This window comes from Ixodes scapularis, unplaced genomic scaffold, assembly GCF_016920785.2.
Source record: "Ixodes scapularis isolate PalLabHiFi unplaced genomic scaffold, ASM1692078v2 ptg000597l_1___fragment_1__unscaffolded, whole genome shotgun sequence".
NCBI classification, from domain to species: domain Eukaryota; kingdom Metazoa; phylum Arthropoda; class Arachnida; order Ixodida; family Ixodidae; genus Ixodes; species Ixodes scapularis.
The window spans coordinates 2,097,878-2,119,362 of NW_024610006.1; the positions used below are offsets into that span (position 1 = coordinate 2,097,878).

Here is a 21,485-nt window from a genome sequence, read left to right on the forward strand (position 1 = left end):
GAAGACGAGACGAACGATCGGTATAATCGTTTCAAAAACGAACGTTGGCGGGTATGGAAGAGGCGCCCCGCTACCGGCTCGTACTACCGGGCGACCGGATACCTTACCCCGTACAAGTGGACGTCTTTGAAACAATGTTGCGCGGATTCGGAGAAAAAGCCAACGTCATGATAGAAGCTCCTACCGGATCGGGCAAGACAATGGCCATGCTCGGAGCCGTTCGCGAATGGATAACGACACGACCCAGCGGCAAAATCTACCTCTGCTCTAGAACGCACCAACAGCTCGACCAAATGGTAGCGGTGGCCAAGGCGTTCATCGGAGACGCCGCGCACATTTCTCGTCTCGTCGGCAAGGACCGAGTCTGCCTCTTGGAACGGGAAGTCCACAGCGGTAACGTGCCCCAACTCTGCAGTCAACACAGGGCCTCGTCGACGTGCCGATTCTACCGCAATTAGAAAGAGCAGCATGGACCAGAGACGCGTTTGCCCGACGTTAGGGACATCGAGGACTTGGTGGAGAGTTGTGCTGCAAACGATATCTGCCCCTACTACGTCAACGAACAGTACTACGTAGCCAGGTCGAAAATAGTGCTGGCTCCCTACAACTACTTGATCGATCCCTTCGTCCGTAGCACGCTCAACATCAATCTCAGCGGCGCGATTCTGATCCTCGACGAGGCGCACAACATTGAAACGTTTTGTAGAGACGCCATGTCCCTACAAGTGTCCAGATCGCAGCTTCAGACGTACGCACGACGATTTTCTCGCTACGTCGAGCTTCGCGAATTCTTCGAGGGGCTCCTGGCCATGATGAACGACGTTGGATATGCGATTGTTCGCGGCGATGATCTCCTGGCCAAGACGAGACGCTACCTCAAGACGGACAACGTGAGCCTGGGTCAAGTCGTGAGTCCCTTAACGTCTCGACATCCTTTGTCCGACCGGTTAAACACCACGTTGATTGACCGCATCGTCACTCAGTTTTACTACCCCGAGATATTTGGTGCCCAAGGCTTTGCAATGTTTGTCGTCCAGGGTCGCGAGTCGCCAGAACTCAGGATGACCTGCATGGACTCGAGTTACGCCATGAAGTCTGTGTCGTCGTGCACGCACTCTATCGTCCTGGCCTCGGGGACTCTGAGTCCGATGTCGTCGTACGAAAAGGAATTGGGCGTCTTCTTTACTCACAAGGTGTCCGCCAAGGAACACGTCGTGTCCAAGCGTCACGTCTTTGTCCGTAGGATCTCGCATTCGCTCAAGGGTGACAAAGAGTTTTACATGAATTACAGCGCATGCCAGAACGAAGAGCTACTCAAGGCCGTAGGTTCCGGCGTCTACGAGTCGACCAAGATCCTGAAGAAAAATGTCGGCGAAACAAAGGCTGGCGTCCTGTGCTTCTTTCCTTCTTACAAGCTACTTCAGACCTGTCCAGACGTGTGGCGCAAAGTGCCTCTATGGCCCAAGTTGGTCAAGGTGGTCGGCGGGCATCTGTTTCTGGAAGATTCTGAAAACTCGGACCTCTTGTTCATTAGGTACAAGACTGCGTTGATTGACGGAGAGCCCGGCACGGTGGCCCTGTTTCTAGTCGTGCACAGAGGCAAAATGAGCGAAGGCGTCGACTTCTCCGATTCGCTGGCTCGACTCGTCGTATCCGTGGGGTTACCCTATCCGTCGTATCACAGTCCGGACGTAAAGGTCAAGGTCGAGTTTAACCGCAGCAGGGGCGGAGACGGGGACGAATGGTATAAAACGCAGGCGATGCGAGCGGTTAACCAGTCCGTGGGACGCTGCGTACGTCACGTGAACGACTGGGGGGCCGTCCTATTGCTCGACAGTAGGTATTTTAGACCCGACGTTTGGAGCGATTTATCGCATTGGGTCCAGGTCTGCGAAGACGAGTCGTCCACCTTCAAAGACACGAAGAAATCTTTGCTCGAGATAAACTCGTTTTTGAACGGTCGTCTATGAAAATGCACATCCTCAGTTTGCACACGTATCTGCGCGAACACAGATACACGGCTAGCCGACAGGGCTACGCTTACTGGTATTGCACGATTCGCGACGCTACTATTGCTCCTACACCAGCTGCTTCGGTCAACAGCGATCCCGTTTCGACCGACCAGGCTCCAACACGAGTCGGTACTGTTCCATCGGACAAGCGGGGACCGTCCGACAAGCCTATACTCGAATCGTGCACGTGCGAGACTGCTCCTACACCAGCTGCTTCGGTCAACAGCGATCCCGTTTCGGCCGACCAGGCTCCAGTACGAGTCGCTACTCTTCCACTGGACAAGCGGGGACTGTCTGACAAGACTATACTCGAATGGTGCGTGATTGAATACGCCAATACTCTACCGTCGGTAGAAGAATTTCAAACGAGATACAACCTGTGGACTGGTGGAAGGGACAAGTTCGACGCAGGAGTGTTGAAAAACTTTATGACTGCGCCGATACCTCCCTCTTCGGACGAATATGACACCTACGTTAGAGAAGTGGAGATTGCCATGGAGAAGCTGGGCATATATTTTACTCCGACAATCGTCTCAAACCTCATGGAATTGTACGAAAGATTGCACGGACTGTCGGACGCAGACACGCGCGAGCTGGTGTTGCACTTTTGGAGAAAGCCCAAGGCCACCGAGTGGATTCTCGTCGAGATTCTTCTCTATTGCATAAAGGTGGGCGTCGGTGTCTACGACATCGTTGACGGGCATCTCGACTGGATTCGAGGCGAGATCCGGAACGACATGCTGCGCAACATTCGAGACCAGTTGAGTGCGTCTTTCGACCCGGACAACGTGCAGCGAGACAAGTTGGAGAAGGACATTCTCGCGTACCGAAGAGACCTGCGAAGACTCTCTCGACAAGTGTGCGTCAACACGGACCACGAGTTTACGCACGAGTTTATTGCACCACTCTCTGGACATTGCGAAAACTACGTGCCGTGCAAGAAAGGCCGATGGTATCTATGGTCTTAATAAAATACGTACGAATGATTGTCGAAGGTGTTTCTTTGGAAGCTCTGTACTCGCGTTTGAGCGAAATTGATTGATTGATTGATTGATTGGGGTTTTTTGGCGCATCAGCAACTAAGGCTATATTGCGCCAAGCTTATACTATTGCAATTCGGGTTTAAGAAGAGGAAAGAGCTATTGTAGCGAAATGTATGATAAAACCATGAACATGAATGTGTATAAGTGTAAACAATATGACAATGAGTTTAGGATAGAAAGTAAAATCACAGTCGGTGTAGAAGGCCGATATCTGTGAGGAAATTAAAAACACAACTATATGGAATGAGCGGTTCGTCACCTAGTAGTAAGGCAAGGTGTAGTGGAATGTGTTCTTTATAAAGCAGTGAGTAGTGTTTATACCGGCATTGGTCATACATAGGGCATTCAATGAGTATGTGCATAATACTTAGAGGTAGGTTGCAGTGCACACATTCAGGGGCCTCCTCCCCGCTCAAGAGGTGTCCATGTGTAAGACGAGTATGACCGATTCGTAGCCTACACAGTACGACTTCGTAAAAGCGCTCCCGATGTCGGGCGCTCTCCCACTCGCCTAGAAGAGGTTTGATTGCATGTAGTTTGTTGCCGGTTTCGCCGTTCCACTGCAGCTGCCACTTTGCTTTGATGCAACGTTTCAGATAATTGTGGTAATCTTTGTAGGGTATTTGGTGTGTGTCAATTTCTCTATCATTAGCAGAACTGGCTGCACTATCAGCTGCTTCATTTCCAGGAATGCCAACATGGCTAGGAACCCAGCATAAGACTATGTCAAAATTTTTCGTTACAGCCAGGATTATCTTGTACTTTAACTCAGAAACCAGTGGGTTTTTTACACGGTTCATTGATGCGACAGCCTTCAGAGAGCTTAAATAGTCGGTGTAGATTACAGCGTGAGAAAGGCGTGTTTTGATTATGTAATCAACAGCTAACAACAAACCATAAAGCTCTGCTGTTAGTATAGAGGCTTTTGAATTTATTCTATTCACCTGATTTACCGATGGTCCCACCATAGGACAGCCTACTACGGAGTCTTTTTTTGTCCCGTCTGTATAAAAACTGGCATACTTGTGATATTTGGTCTGAAGCTCAAAGAAGTTCTGCCTTATGACTTCCTGTGGAACATTCTTTTTGTTATACTTGGTCAGTGTAAGGTCGCAATGTATCTGGCAGTTGTTCCATGGAGCTATTTCCGGAGGGTATTGGACCAACTGAGGCTTTGCATCCATCCCAACGGATTGTGCTGCAGTATTATTCCTCATAGAAAAAGGGGGGACTGTGGAAGGTTTGTTTTCAAATGTGCGTTGGAACTTGATCGTCTCAATATTATCTCGAACGGGGTGCTCCGCGACCGAGCGAACCCTGACAGAGTACATAAAACCCAGGGAAAACCTCTTATACTCAAGGGACAATTCGTTTGCTTCCGCGTAAAGGCTAAGCACTGGGGAGGTATGAAATGCACCAATAGCCAGTCGCAGTCCTTGATGATGAATAGGATCTAACATCTTTAGAACTGATGCCCGAGCAGAGTTATAGACAATACAACCATAATCAAGCTGGGAGCGAATGACTGAGTGATAGATACGCAGCAGACACAGTCGGTCCGAGCCCCATGATGCATGTGACAAGACCTTAAGGATGTTTAGAGATTTAAGGCACTTGAGTTTTAATCTCTTAATGTGTGGAACGAAACTCAACTTGGAATCGAACACAAGGCCCAAAAACTTGTGCTCATTTTTTACAACAATAGGAGAACCATACATGTTCAAAGACGGTTCCTGAAGAGCACCACGTCGACGAGAAAAGTTGACACAAGCTGTTTTTTCGGGAGAAAATTTAAACCCATTCGTATCGGCCCATCTGACCAAATTATTGACCGCAAGTTGAACGCGACGTTCACAAATTGAGAGATTACAGGATGAAACGGAGATCTGGAGATCATCAACATATAAGGAATATTGCACCGAAGGAGGAATTACACGGCCAATGGAATTAAGTTTGACGATAAAAAGAGTGACACTCAGTACACCCCCCTGAGGGACTCCATTCTCCTGTAAAAACTCCCTCGAGAGAGTTTTTCCCAGCCTCACGCGGAACGTACGGTGCTGCAGGTAACTCTGTATGGCACTCAACATTCGGCCACGGAAACCAAGATCGAATAAATATTGCAGAATGCCGTAACGCCAGGCTGTGTCGTATGCTTTTTCCAAATCAAAGAAGATGGAGAGACACTGTTGTCTGTTGACAAACGCCTCACGTACGAAGGTCTCAAAGCGGACGAGATGATCGACAGTGGACCGTGCTGACCGAAAGCCACACTGGAACTTATCAAGGCAGCTGTTTCGTTCTAGAAAAAACATGAGTCTCTTATTAATCATCCTTTCTAATGTCTTGGAAAGACAGCTAGTTAGAGCTATTGGTCTGTAGCTAGATGCACAAGAGGGATCTTTGCCGGGCTTAAGCACTGGTACAACCACAGCGGTCTTCCAGGAGGACGGAAAGTGGCCCTCGAGCCAAACTCTATTAAAAAGGTACAAAATTAGCTCCATAGTGGATGGATGAAGATGTTCGAGCATTTGATAATGAATACCATCTGGTCCAGGGGCAGTTTGTTTGGAACCAAGAAGTGCCATTTGAAGTTCGTATAATGTAAATAGAGTGTTGTAGGGTTCGTGCGTGCCACCTGATGTGATAACAGCTTTTTTTTCTGCATTGATCTTGTATCGCTGGAACGTTAAGGTGTAATGTTCCGAACTGGAGACATACTCGAAGTGTTCACCGAGGATGTTGGCCTGTTCCTCAAGGCTTGCAGAACAAACTCCATTCCGACTCAAGAGTGGGACAGTGAATGCCCTGTAAGAGCCGTCAATTTTATGTACGCGATTCCAGACTTCCTTTGCAGATACAGTGCTGTTAATTGAAGAAGCGTACCCTCTAAAACTTTTTTTCTTAGCATGCCTTCTAATCCACCTCGCCTGGGACCTTTTTCTCTTAAATTCAATAAGATTGTGTGTTGTAGGGTAGCGCCTAAATATACCCCACGCTCGATTTTGTTCTTTTTTGGCCAAACGGCAATCTTTGTTCCACCAGGGCTTTGGTCTCCTGGGCAGATGCGAGGACGCCATGGGGATGGAGAGAATGGCAGCTTGTAAAATGTGCTGAGTGATATGTTGAGTGGCTTTATTGATATCAAGATCGTCAAGTGATGTGCATGCAAAAAGAGATGATTCTTTAAAGGTAGGCCAGTTGGCATTTTCGAATTTCCAACGAGGACAGCGTGTTGGGACTGTCATGGGAAGATGGTTAAATTCTAAGATGATGAGAAAGGGGTCACTTCCATAAGGATTCGGTATGACCTTCCATGAAAGCAATGGGAATAATGATGGGTGACAAATAGATAGGTCAATGGAAGTGAAAGTGTGAGTTGCTGAGCTAAAATATGTAGATTCATTTGTGTTCAGCAGGCACAATCCCGCAGAAAGCAAAAAACGTTCAACAAGGGCCCCTCTAGAATCCCGTCTGTCACTACCCCACAGGGGATTGTGTGCATTAAAATCTCCTAAAAGTAAAAAAGGTGAAGGAAGTTGATTAACAAGGTCTTCTAGCTCCTCCATATGTAACTGATAATTGGGAGGTACATACAATGAACAGACTGTAATTATTCGATCTAACAAAATACGTGTAGCCACCGCCTCAAGTGAAGTCTGCAGGGCTACCTCGTTAGAAGGAATTGAACGTTGGACAACCACCGCAACACCTCCAGCTGCGTGAGCTGCATGTGTACGGTCCCTACAAAACACCTGGAAGTGTTTTAAAACATTGGTGTGGGTGGTTTTTAGGTGCGTTTCCTGTAAGCAACATGCAATGGGCCGGTGATCCTCTAAAAGATCGTTCACATCATCGTAGTTAGACAGGAGGCCTCTACAGTTCCACTGAAGGAAGAAAGACATTTATCTTCAATAAAGGAAACGCCTCAATAAGTGTTTTACGCAAAAATTGTGAAATGTAGTTTATGCGTCTTTTGGTGCCACAATCCGTGGGATGGTTTTCTTTTTTGCAGTGTCTTTAGGCCGTCCTCCAGCCTCGCAGGAGGCCGAGGAAACAGAGCCTGTTTGAGAAAGAGGAAGGTCCTCATCGGAGAGTGGCACGCTCACATCCATCTTCTCATCCAATGAGACCTTGGGTCCTTTGGGCGGTAGAGGTGAATCTGACCGCCCAGGCTTTGATGAGCTGCCAGAGGCACGGGGAGGCAGCCCCCGACCCCGGCCAGAAGGGCCAGCTAGTGCCGGTGACGACACGTCTGGCTCCTTGGAGGGTGCAGCACCCTCCTTAGAGGGCACAATAAACTCATTGGAGCATGAAGGCAGTGGGTTGCCCACTGTCTTCGGACGTACGTAAAAGGACCCTTGTGGAGATGACAGGTCTTCCGGGGAAGTCTGCGTCTCCACGGATGCCATAGACAGTGGGGGTCCCCTTCGCACTGCCTCGGCATATGAACCCCTTGCCTTGAAGGCAAGCTGTTCTCTAGCGTCTTGGTAGCTGAGATTGTGTTTGACCTTAAATGTAATTATCTCCTTTTCTTTCTTCCATTTCGGACATGTGCGTGAAAATGCGGGGTGTGGTCCGCCACAGTTTATGCATTTATGGTTGTTTTCACATATGTCAGCGACGTGGTCAGTGGCACTACATTTCGCACAAGTTTCTCGGCCACGGCAGTTTCGGGAGCCATGCCCAAAACGCTGGCAACGAAAGCACCGTTGTGGGTTTGGAACGAAAGGACGAACTCTGCAGTTTAGATACCCTGCCTTCACGGTGGAAGGCAGAGAGTGGAGTTCAAAAGTCAGGACTAGGTGTCGGGTTGGTATCTCCTGTCCGTCTCGTCGTAGCGTGATTCGCCGCACGGCAACAACAGCACTCCGACGCAGCCCTTCAAGGATTTCTTCTTCAGTACACTGAAGGAGGTCATCCTCAGAGATGACGCCGCGGAGAGTATTTAAAGTCCAGTGCGGGGTTACACAAACTTGGTGTTCACCTAAGCTGGTCAACTTCAGTAATGCTGTGCTTTGAGTTTTGTTTTCTACCTCAACGAGGAGGTCTCCAGCAAGTTTTTTTGCCTTGTAATTCTTTCCAATCGTCTGCTCTAGGACCTTAGAGACAAGGAAAGGTGACATCTTTGATAACGGTAGAGAGTCGTTCGCAGCATGAAGTACAAGAAATCGTGAAAAGGTGTCGGGTTCTTTGGCTTTTTCAAAAGTAGGGGGAGCGGGGCGAACCCTTTTGGGGGGTCGCTCTGCTCGGGGTTTAGAAGAGGGGGGAGCCATAAAAAGGCAAAGGGTGTTCAGAATCTGTGGCGCGCCGCCCACCACGGAGCCCAACGAGGGAATAGGTAACACCCCATAACAAATATGGCTTTGCTGGAAGCATTACTCTATTAGCGCTACCCAGAAACTATAACCAAGTGTGGATCTGGACGAGAGTATCTGTCACCACCCAAGGTTAGCCCTTGCCGCCAAAGAAGTTGAAAAGGAAAAAAGAGAAATGAGAAGAGTGAAAAGGAGGAGGAGATAAGGGTGAAAGAAGGGAGGGGATAGTAGAAGGAGTGGCGACTAGACTGAATCATCCTGGCCGGGCCTTACCAGGACTCCCGTCTATGGGAAGCAGGGGCCGAAGTGGTGTATTGCCTCGCCCGGGGGGCCCCGAAGGGTCCAAACCTACCCCGGGCTTGGCTCAACCACCAGGATGCCCTTTTCTTCAGACACGGGAAAGCCACGCACAGTCAGACGTGGGCGGGCGAACCCGCATGGCTCGGGGTCCGTGGAGACGCCACTCTCCAAACACCTGCTTTCACAGGTGCCCCCTGCGGGGCGTTTGAGCGAAATATCCGCCACCGAGATGGAACCAGCGACGCGACGACGCTACCTGACGTGGCTGCTAGTAGAGTACATTTTGACCTTTCCACCTTTCAAAGACTTTAAAGCGTCGCTCGCACACTGGTTCAGTCTCAACACTAGGTTTACGCTCAGGTTATCTACACGCGAAGGCGAGTTGACCGATTTCCTCCGCGTGCCCGCAGCTCCAGTGCAGGACAAGATCACCAGGGACCGATACGAATACGTCCGCGAAGCCGGACTGAGAAAATTGGGGGTCCATTTTACGCCAAAGGCAAAACTTTATTTAAAGAATGCGTACGAAAAGTTGTTGCGCTTGATTCCCTACGACGTTCAGGGCGTGGTCATGTCCTTTTGGAAACGCAAGATGAACGTCCAGTGGGCACTGGTAGAGGTCTTGTTGACTTGCGTTTCTAATGACGTCAGGGCAGACGATTTGTTGGTCGGTGGCCACCTCGACGGTATCTGGCACCAGATCAGCGAGTACACTGTGCGCGAGGTCGCCGAGCAGATAGACGTGGCACCGGCCGTCGCCGATAGAGACACGCTTCGCCTGTTGAATCAGCGAGACGTGGAGCGTTACAAGATTGATTTGTTAAATTTAAACGCCACATTGAGGGTGGATCTGAATCGATCGGCTTCGTTCGTCGTGCTCACAGACGCCGAGTACGAAAGACGAATGCGCTACGCGCACGAAAATTACAATCGAAACATATACTCCGAAGCGCCGAGGAATCAGGAGGAAGACGAGACATCACCTCCTCTTTCTCACTACGAAGACGAGGAGATAAAGAAGAAGGCCGGCGACACCAAGGTCGTCCTAATGTTGTGTTCGCCGTACTGCGTGTCGTTGACGGCACTCGCCTACGCTGGGTACGTCATGCTCAATAAATAATAAAATGGACGCCTACGTCTATTTGTACAATGCGATCAAAGAAAATTGGCCCGATGCGGATTGGATGTGCTACGCGTATTGGCTCGCCAAAGTCAAAAACGCGGACGCAGACGCCGCGTGGTCGCGGATACTGGCCAAGAACCGCGTCGTCGGTTCGGATGCTCAGGCTCTACTCGCCTGGCTCTTTGCAGAGTACGCCCTCACCATGCCCGGTCGTCGAGCTTTCCTCGAAAAGGTCGGCGACGTAGCCGTTGACTTTACCCCGGGCCTAGTCGACTTTAGAGAATTTGCATCTCAAAACGTTCGCGAATCCACTGCCGGTCGCCACGCGCACGAGACGTACGCCGACCACATGAAGCGAAACTTTGCAAAGTTGAAAATGACGCCCACCTCGTCCTCGTTCCGCAAGCTCGTCAACCTGTACGAGACGCTGTCCACAATCCAAGATCCGCTCGAGCTTAAAGGATTTTGTTTGCGAGCGTGGGCCCTGGACAAGGACGGCGTGTGGGTTGCGGCCGAGACGTTGAGCTTATTTGCGAAACAAAAGATTCCGGTCGGGACGCTCTTATCGTTGCACGGAGAGAAACTGCATTCTCATGCCGGCCCCGAGCAAGTCCGGCTCTTGCAAAAGGCCTTTGATTCGCAACAGCAACCGTCTACCAACGACGAGGCGAGCTACCGCCAAGATTTGATAGAGATGAACAATCGAATCCGATCGGCCACGCCGCTACCTTCAGTCGGTAGTCTAGTAGCGATCCTCGTTCCTTCGACAGCGATCGGATTGGTACTTGGAGTCGGGACGTATTTGATCACGCGTTGATCAATACAAAAATGTCTAGAGACGCGTTGAAAGAAGACTACGAACGGTTTTACGATTACGTAAAGGAAAATTGGACCAAAGTTGCCCTTCGCACTTTTCGATTTTGGCACCAACACGTCAAGAATATACAGATGTACGAATTCATAGGTCTGAGTAGACAACAACTTTTCTATATGCTAAATTCCAAAGTTCGCATGTGGATCGTCGCCGAGTATGCCCTGACTTTGCCGGGACGAACCAAGTTTGTGGAGACGGTATGGCCGTCCTACAGTCGAAGGGATCCCGAAATCTTTGACTCGTTTTACGACGACGACACCGCACTGACCAAAGAAAACGATGGCAAGAACAAATGGCGCTACGAACGGCAAGTCGACCAGTACTTTGCGGATAGATTTAGAGTTACGAATGCAGCGCCGATCACGTCCAGCACGGTCCGAAAATTTGTCGACGTGTACGAGAACCGTCTAAAGACGATCGAGTTGGCCAAACTGGAAGACCTGTGCGTGCGCGTCTGGTAAAGCGAACACAAGGACGCGCTCTGGTTCCTCACCGAAGTGTTGGCGGCGTGCGCCGGTCGCGACCTGTCCACCGACCAACTCATGCTAATGTACGGCGAAGAGCTGCATTCGCATCTGAGTACGTCAAACTATAAAATTTTAACCGAAAAGTTGGACGTGGAAGCCACGGAAGAGGAACGCGGGTCCATATACAATTCGGACACGCTGTCAAATTACAGGGTGGACCTCGCCGAGATGGCCATGGAGCGGCAGATCACGTTTCTACCCAAACACTTTCGAAGTAGTAAATTCGCGACGACGACCGATGAGGAGCTGCCACCGCCCACTGACAGACCCGTTACGACCGACGACTCCACCCGTAAAATCGACCCCTTATTAAAACTCGTGATTCCGTCGGCCGCAACGGGTCTCTTTGCGGGCGTGAGCGTGCACCTCGTTACAAGTACAAAACAATAGAGGATGGATTTAGTTTCGTTTTATTCTTACGTCAAGAACAATTGGAGCAAAGCCAACGCCGCCGTCTTTCCGTACTGGCGAGTCCACGTTAAAGATTTGGACTACGACATGTGTTGGGAAGAGATAGTATTTCGCAAAAAGGGGCTCAACGGGGCCCTACTTTCCGTGTGGTTGGCGGCCGAATACGCCCTGACTCTACCGGGAATCACAAGGTTCGAGACGCACTTGCGCTCGAACGCCAAGATTGTGAGGAAAGACATCTTGGAGGAATTTTACGATTTCCGACCGCCCGCCACCGCAACGGAGCCGTCTGACGACATATACCGTTACAAGTACGACGTAAATAGAAACTTTAATAGACTCGAAATTCAACTGACCTCGATCGTCTTCAGATTCTTTATCGAAGTGTACGAAACCTTCAAGACGGCCGCCCGCGAGATACTCGAAAAGGTCTGCATAATCACCTGGTTTCGCCACGGGAACCTCTGGCCCATGGCCGAAATCATGACGACCTTCGCCAACGAACGCCTACCGACCGACGAGTTTCTTCGAGAACACGGCGAAAAAATTTCCACGCAGGCGACGACCCTTCGAAACTATTTAATCTTGTGCGACGTCTTCGAACAGGAACAGGTTGGCGACTACGACGACACGCTAAGTCTCGCGTTACGATCGTTGACCACCTACGAGACGTCTCTCGCCAAACTTTCCGAGGCTCACGGCATCGACTTTATGGAGAAAAGCTTCACTCGTAGCGACACTCTGTCTACTTCTCGGCCCGAGGAGTCCGGCGCAATGACCGCGATTACGTTGAGCTCGACGGCCGTCGGCGTGGCTGCCGGACTAGGCGTGTATTACTTTACGGCTCACAGGTGAAATATAGTCTTGAGATACTTGTCGTCTCGACCTCTTTCGTCTCCCATCGCTGCCAGTCGAGCCTCCAAAAGGTTCTTACACTCCGTCAATTGCTCCTCTTCTTCTCTCCTCTGTTCGAATCTACAGTGATCCAACACGTTCGCGGCGGCATTATAAGCGTAGCGCAAAACGTCCGCGTCATCCACGTGCTTGGCCAAGACGTGCAGCAAGTGGTCCACGGTGCCCCGTATGGCCGACGCGGCCCTCCGTTCGGCACTGGGAGGCGGCGTGTAGTACATGTGTCCGTGGAACAACTTTCTATCGTCTTCGACATAAAAAGTGTCGTTTCCGAGCAGCGGTCTCACGTATTCTTCTAGGTAGCGTCTACATTCCTTGACTAGTTTGTCGTCTTCCCTTCCGTTTTCGCACAGCAGAGTGAACGTGGCGTAAACGGACATGTTTTTTTATCTAAAACAAAAAATGCCACGTTCCAGGACGTATTGACGTCATACGTAAATCTCACGCGGGAACAGAAACACATACTAGACTCGCAAGTATCCAAAGACGCAGATAACGATCCGGACCGTTATTCGAAAGAGTACGTGTTCTTTGCGTCGCTGCGAGAGGCCCATAGGTTGAATCGAGACATATTGGAAACTCTGCGACAAAGCAAGGACGGCGTCCCGATCTGCGCCGACGAGTCCTTTTTTCAAAGCTTGCTCGATAGAATAAAGACGGCAAAAGACATTCACGACCACGTATCCAATTGGGGTATGGGACACCTGATGGCCCTGACAGTGAGCGTTCTAGGCCTGCAGCTCGTGGTCACATCGTTAATAGGCTACGGTTACAACGAGTACGTATTGAACAGATACGTACAGCGACAAATACAGGCGTTCGACGATAGAAGAAGAGACATTTCAGAGCCGAGAATCGCCAACCGACCGCTTCCACCGAGACCACAGATAGAGAACGAATACGAAACGCTACCGCCCCCTTCGCCATCGGTGTACGACGTTCCGCGTAGTGCGGAATCTCTATACAGCGTTCCACCTCCGCCTCGGCCCGTGCAATAATTTTTCACTAACCTAGACGTATCTATAATAAAAATATAATGGCAGCAGTCGTACCAGGAGGAGGTGGTGGTGGTGGTGGTGCTGGTGCAGGGTCGCCGCCGCTCGCCGCAAATAACAATCAACATTCGTGGGCAAACGGAACTCTGCGTCACGCATATCACCAACCCGGCGCGTACACGGCCGAGGCCCCGAGTCCCGTCGAACACGTTGTTGAGGTCGTTCTCAGGGGTTCCTTCACGACAAACTACTGGGGTAGTTACGATCGAGACTCGTACGCCGACAACCCGATCGCCTTTAGACCCCACGTACCCAACAAGAGTCTACTCTACCCCTTTTTCAACACGAACGGCGATCCTCACGACGTGCACACGATTCCCTTCTTTCGCGTCTTGTACGCGGTACCCACCTTCTTTCACATTCCCGGAGAAACCCGTCGAATCATCCACGCCGAGAGCGACTGCGTGGAGAACCTGACCGCCAAGTGGCGTCTCACGATGGAACTGGACCCGAACCAAGGAATGCTCCTATTTCGAGTTGGCACGCGCTCCGTCATCGATAACGGATGGGTCCCCTCGCATGCCGTGCCCTTCGATCAAGTATTGGCCCGCATGCTCTTTACCGACGAAATAGAGCCGCACCTCGGCGACCTGCCCTACGATTGGGCTCGCGAGTTTAGGGTAGGCTACGACAAGGCCCTGACTCTGATCCCCAATCACGACGAAATCTTTAGCGCGTGCAAGACGATCCTCAGGTCCCCGTACTTTGCAAATACAAAGATATTTGCGAAGACCCTCAACCTATTCACTTCGAGCAGGTCCTCGGTGTGGGACGCGTCGGCGGCCATCATGCTCCTGGCCGAGCGAGAAAGAGTCTTTTACGTTCCGGCTCTCAAGACCAGACTGGCCGAGCGGTACCCGTCGCACACACTGTACGGAACGGTGATCGACGTAGTGTACTCGTCGGCGACTCACGCGGTGGACAAGAACGTTTTGGGCCGATCGCACTATCACCTGCACGAGACAAAGTCTCTTTCGGACGACGTAGCCGAATGTCTCTTGGACATTGTCGCTCTTCGCTACGTGTGCAAGGCGTACGCCCTCATGCGCGCCGGAATGGTAGTGTCCAACACCAATCTGCCCCGCCTGCTAAACTCGCAGACGGGCCGGCCCGAAGAATCGTCCACGTCGGTACCGCCGGTGGTGGCCCAACTGTTTCCGCACACCCTGCCTTTTTTCATCACGGGCGGCAGCGCCGAGAGCGACCTGATGCACATGGAGTACAGCTCGTCGGACCTCTTTCGCTACCTCTACCATTTTGTGGTCACGGACCCGCTCCCCGACACGGACAGGCGCTTTGCCGTGACGAGGCGCGTCGCGGAGCTCTGGCTGCAAAACCTGGCACCATACGTGATGCGCAGGGTGATTCTCACACACTTTTTACAAGGCACCGCCGACAACATCGAGACGCAGACCAGAGACGATTTCCACTACATGCGCATCATGAACAATTCGCGAAAACTAAACGAAATCATGGTACTAGTCGACGGACTCCGCAAGGCACTCGGCGTGGCATCTTCGATCGATAACGGAATAAACTTGGCCGTGTACGACGGAGACGCGCGGGTGGTCAAAAAATACCTTAGTCATCTGGGTGCCGGCGGGTCGGGCATCACCGACATGGTGGAAACGTACCACTTTCAACTCCCCATACACACGCACAACGGGCAGAGCCAACACTTGGATGCTCGTCTACCCTACGAGAGGGTGGCATTACCCGACTCTATGGAATCCCTCTGGGACAGGCGACCATCGGCACCGACGCAAGGGCGTGCGGCTCCGGCGCCCCCCCAACAACAACAACAACAACAACAAATCAGCTTCCCGGGACAACTCGTATTGCCAAACAAACTCATTATTTACGCCGCCAAGGTATCTACCGATTTCGTGGCGTCCCAAGTGGACGAAACGGTCGACTACGGCAGGAGACCTGAGAGAGACTCACCCGGCACCGTTGTCGGGACCGAAAACCCACCGCCGCCTCCTTCTCATTCATCACCAGCTCCGGCAGAGCATAGTGACAAGCCCAACAACGAAGTGTTTTACATGCTTACAATCGGGACGCTAGGAGGATTGCTGCTTGGCAGTGGTGTCGTGAATTACCACCAAACAAAAGAAAAACCAGCGACACCACAAACCAGAATCAATTAAATTTTATTTGTACCGCTTTCGATATATTCGCATTATTTCGTCGCCACTCATTTCCGTAACGGCCTTGCGCTTCCCGTACATCCTACCGGTCGTCTCCGACTGCATCGCGGAAGGGGACTTTGCATCTCGTCGTAGAGTAAACAGGTTTCCGGCCACGTTGTGGGCAAGCAGTCTTGCAAAGGGGGAATCGCTGACGACCAGTCCGTTGACGTGCAGTATCGCGTCGGCGACTTCGGAGCTGTTCTTGCCGAGGCTTTGTGCAATCTTGTACGCCAAGTCTTGGGCGTTGCGATTCTCGAAAGCGTAAGGAGCCATTCTCGCCATCAACTCGGTCATGAAGGTGGAAGAAGAGTCCATAGTGGCCTTGGCAGACGTCCTCGGCAGGACGAAACGACTCCTCTTGGATTGGTGGACGTACAACGAACAAATGGAAATTTCAAAGTTTATTCTCAAGAGAGCCAGCACCCGGACAGAGTTTAGTTTTCGTCGAGGCTGCCGAACTCGTCTTCAACGCACAGGACATGAACCTCAAACACTTGTTGCTCGTCGTCGTACCTGCGGTATATCACGTCTTTTCGCCGACACAGACCATGATGGCGACAAACACGCGCCTCGCCACAAACACCTTTTACAACATGAGAAACGCCCTGATCAAAGTACTCGAATACGTGGCCGTTCAAGCGCCGTCCAGGCGCGTCACGCCGTGCGTGTCCGATCTCGCACACTGCAGTCCCTTTGCCAAGCAACTGCTAGCCGACTGGAACCGCGTGTACCGTCAGCGTAAGTACGACGACGAAGGCGACGACGAGTGTCTGGATCTTCAGATCAGGTGCAGATTCATTGAGGCGCTGGGCTACGCGATCAAGGGCGACGTCGTCGACGTGACCGTTGGCATCAAAGACAAGATTACCAATCTAATGCTCCAATTCCTGTACGACGGCACCCTCGACATTTGGGACCAATATAGGCACGTGTGCGACATCAATCGACAGAGGAGAGAATTAAATCACATGTTTGATTACGCGAATCGGTGTTTCGAAATCCTATGCGAGGTAAAGTCGTGGATCAAGGGACATCGTCTGGTCGAGGCCTTCAAGGACCTGTGCGGAGCCAACCCCCGCAAGAGCTTCCGAGACTTGGAAAGCGTGGTGTCTCTCCTCCAAGACCTGGACGCCTTTGAAATTCGAGACGTAGCCGAGCAAGCGGACGGAGTTCTCGCCGACACGAGCCGTCACTTAAACTGCGCCGAGATGGACTTTAGCCAGTCCGTCAAAGAGTACGCTGCGCAAGTATCGCTCGACGATTTTGTCAGAAACGAGGCCGAATACGCCAAGCTATACTTTCGAGTCGTTCACGATTTCTACTGGCGGCACAAGCAAAAGATGGCCAACGTCAATTACACTTACTGTCTCGACAATCTCAAGGTAGACGGAGCCGATGACCCCTATTATCCCCTGCAGTAACCGATCGAAGAGCTCGTCGAGGTCATGAAGTCTCTCGCGGCTCGGCACGTAGAGTACAAACGGGTCTACTTTTCTCGAAATTGTCCCTGTAAACGGCACCGCCCAGAGCAGCAAGACGATGAACAAGACCGATGTTATCTATTTGACCTCAACGAGTACGCCGAGTGCCAGGAAACGGCATCCGTCCTCGAACTACACTCGATCCTCGGCTACTGCGATTCGGACGATTGCCGCTGCAAAACGGACGAACTCCTGTACAGCAAACACCTGTTGTACAAACAAAAGCGCTGTCACTTTTGGTTCATAGAACTCGTGTTGGAATTTCCCGTACGCGAGCACGTTCTGAATCTGGAATACACCAGATTGTAGATGGGCAAGGAGGGGTGGGACAAATATCGTCACGGAGATTTTGGGTCGTAAAATTCAAAGTCGTCCTCTTTTTCCTCCACGACGACGACCTTGCTGGTGTTTTGCAAGACGCCCACGTGCGAAATGTCGAGACCAAATGCAAAGTTGGTTGAAGTCCAGCCCCTCTTGCGTTCTTCGCACAGCGCCGACTTGACGAGCACCTTTTTGGGGTTCTCGAAACAGGCCGCCGAGAGGCGATCTCTCGACTTGCCAATGTACGATCGATTCAGAGAAGCAATTTTGTTTGGGTCTCGCGTCAGCATGTTGATGTACAAACGAATGTAGGCCAATAAAACGTTATCCTTGTTCGAATCGGCATCCAACACGTTCTTGAGACTCTTGTACAGGTGAGAATAGATGCGCCTGTTTGTTCGACACAATACAAACAGCGAAGACATGTGATCCAGTGGATCGATATAGTCTAGGTTCTTCAAGACCCACCGGGTAAACTGAGGGCACAGGTTGTTGGTAAAGTACTCTTGCGGAATGACAAAGACCAACTGCTCGTCTTCCGTCAAAAGGGCGCAGTCCAACAACTTTTCAACCACCACATCGCATCCGCTAAAGTCGACGGCGACCTCGTTCGCGAGACGAAAGTAGACCGGATTAAAGTCGCCGTTCTTGACCCTCTTGCCGTTAAACAGGGTGTACACAATCTGCTTGCCCTGATCGAGGGCGTCCACTTGCAGGCGCGACCGACCGGCCGCCCTCTGCCTAAACACCTGGATCGCGTTTTCACAGTCTCCTTCGCGCTCGTCGGGCTTGAGGTCCCCGTCCTTCACGTTGCGCATCAGATCTTTACAGGCCTTTTCTCGATTGTGCGAAGAGTCTAGATAGTCTTGGGTGAGTGGAGAGGTGATGTTTTGCGCCACCACGTCGCCCAGTACGATTCCCACTTGGGCAAAGGAAAACATCACGGTGCAAAACATGGCGGTGAAAAAATCCACGCCGCAAGCGTCGTCCACGTACTCGTCGTATTTGGGGGGCACGCGCATGTCCTCGTCGCAGTACGATATCAACACGAGCGTGTGGTGCAGCACGATCCTAAACATTTTGCGAGTGTAGTAGCGCAGGCTCGCAATCTGTTCCATCGCGTCGGGTGGGTCGCGATCGGTTGACACCAGAGTAGAGTGCACGACGGGGTCTAGGGGTGCCGCCACCGAAACGTCGTAAAATAGACAGCCGTCGTCAGTGGCATACTCGTACGTTTTCAATAACGCCTCTAGGGAGGGCAGACTACTGTTGGCATCCGGCTCCAGAGTCTGTAAATAGGCCTTTCGAATGTTACCCACTACTCTCCTGATTCTCTCCATAGATAAAATATGCGATGGACGGTATAAAGAGGGTGGGTTCGAAGCACCAATATATTCCAACCAAAAAGAATGCCGAGAGCGGTGGTGGCATAAGCTGGAGCGTCGTCTATCTGGCGTCCAGCGTCGGATTCCTTTGCAGCTTATATTACGTTCATTACAAAAATAGGCGGAGGTTGTTGGAAACCTGTCGATCCTACAGACACCTTTGCGAGCGCAAAAACGCCAAAAAAAACGCCCAGATACTGACGGACGAGCAACTGCTCGAGATTCTAGACGGGCTCGCGTACGTCAGACTCAGAATACTCGCCAGCGACCCAAACAAGCTCAGAAAACTCGTTTATAAAGAAAATAATGTGGACGCAATATTCAAACATGCACCATTCTCTGTGTAACATAGCGGCCGACGGTTACGTCTACAAGCACGGGCGGCTCATTGGCTACCCGAGCTGGTTCGTAACCGAAGAGTACGACAAGCGTCACATCGAGTGTAGGGTGGTCGATACCTCGGGCCTCCTCAAATCCGACCTCGAAGACTCGATGCGCCGAATGTTGGCACCCGACGTCATCCTGTCGCCCTACATCGACCGATGGGAGCAGAAACCGCCCGTCGTAGCCGTCGACGGAGAGTTTGTCTCACGAATTTACAGTGACCTCCGCGAGCTCAGAAACTCGGCCGCCTTTGTCGGTTTCGAAGACGCCTTCGAGCAGAGCCTCGTAAAAAATCTCCCCGACGGCGACGTAGTCTTCGATTTTAGATGCGTCGACCTGGCCTTTTCACTGTCCACCACTTACAAGACGGACCTCTTTCAATTTTTCTTCTACGTGCTCGTTCCCGTCTTGAGAAACTGCATCGTCCACGCCCAACTCACGCTCGACAACAACGAGTACGAAAACAGAACATTCTGCCACGCGTCCAACGTCCTCTACTACTTTCTGGAAAACCTAGTCTACCATCTCCTCACCAAAAATTCCTCGCGCAACAACGGACTCGCATCCCTCGAAATTGTAGACAAGTGCAAGCCCAGGGTCGACGACGCCAAAATCACCAAAAGCGTGCTCCAGCCCGTCTACGTCCGCAGAGCCATGACCGAGGCCTTTCGCCTCTCCTCGTGGGTGGGCGACGGATCCGTCGACTCCAACACACTCTGCATCCGCGTGGGCCATCTCAAGGCCCCGAGCACAGTCGAGATACGAAACGTAAACGCGCCCGTCTCGTACGTAAAGTACAACTCGGAATGTCGTTCGGAAGCCTATTTTGGCTCGGCAGCCACCTTTGTACTCGACGTACCCAACGACCGAGTCTTCAATGGGCGGTCGTCAAGTGCAACGAGGCGCACGTCGAGGGGCTCCACTTCCCCATACCCGCCATCTCGGGTAGCTACACCGATCCCGTGTACATAAACTACCTAGACACGTGCGCCTCTAGCATCCGCGTGCTAGACATGGGCTACTTTACAGTGCCCGCCTTCTTTGGAAAACACGAATACAGCCAAAAGTTTACCTCGCTCGAGTATCTCCGCTGCGGCAGCCTGCAAAGCGAAAGCTGGTACGCGATGCTACACGAAAACACCTCGCCCGTGGCCTTCGAGTGGAACAACATCGTGAGGATTCTAGACTCGCGTACTCAAAAGCCCTGCGCCCTAATCAAACTCATTTCGGACCACACGACCCACATTGGCCTCACTCACCCCGATGACCTATACTGGCTAACTCCAGAACTCGACGCAAATTCCTGGACCTCGGCGTCCTTCGTAGACATACCGCCGTACCAGTTGCACCGCGAATATAGCGCTGGCGGCGACGTAGAAGAAGACTCGAACATAGTTATCATCACGCGAGACCGCTGGCCCTTCGTCAATCTTTTCAAGGTCAAGATATCCGTCGTAGAAGGGGGGCCACTCTGCAAGTATCTCGACTCGTGCATCTTCAAGCGCGACACGCCGCTCCTACCTCACTTGCAAACCTTTCACGTGCGGTGTCCCATAGACATGTTTACGCGCATATGCACCAAACACCTCAAGGGCGGCGAGCGACTACAAGAACTCACCGTCTACTGTGAAACCAGATTCTGCGACAACAGATACATTCAAATCATAAATCAAATATGCAAAACCGCCACGCGCCTGCGATCCCTGTCCATCTACAGCAACCCCTCGACCACCGCAGAGTATATTCTCAACAACATCCAGAGTCAAAGTCTCCAGTCCCTCTATCTTCTCTCCAACAACATTAGCGTACCTGGCATGAGCGTTCCAGTCATGTACGGCGAGTCCGAACTCTCTCGCAAATTTTGCGTCGACCTACTCAAAAAGTCCTTTCCGAATTTGCGCTACTGTCTATGCGCCTTCAATCACATGTACAACATGGACCTGTCACCCACGCCCGCTCTGTTGAGGCAAAACTTTATTAATCCGCCCACGCCCATATCGTCTGTACGAGAAGAAAACGAAGATACGTACCTGCCGGCAAAGAAGCCTCGTCCTCCGCCCAGACAACAGCAAAGGCCCGTAGAGCCACCCAAACAATCCAACATGTCAGAGACTCTCTTGGAACAAGACTTTATTCCACCACCCAGC

The 21,485-nt window shown here is 51.4% G+C and overlaps 1 protein-coding gene across 1 annotated transcript; it reads left to right on the plus strand.

Annotated features, from left to right (window-relative positions):
• Positions 1–1,061: 1,061 nt before the first annotated feature.
• On the plus strand, positions 1,062–1,970 carry LOC120846980 (Fanconi anemia group J protein homolog). Its single transcript, XM_040218904.2, has one exon. The coding sequence runs from the start codon at positions 1,062–1,064 to the stop codon at positions 1,968–1,970; it is 909 nt and encodes a 302-aa protein (XP_040074838.2).
• Positions 1,971–21,485: the final 19,515 nt, after the last annotated feature.

What these genes read in the sequence shown, in the direction of transcription:
- LOC120846980 (XM_040218904.2), top strand. Translation starts at nt 1,062, where the DNA reads ATGACCTGCATGGACTCGAGTTACGCCATGAAGTCTGTGTCGTCGTGC.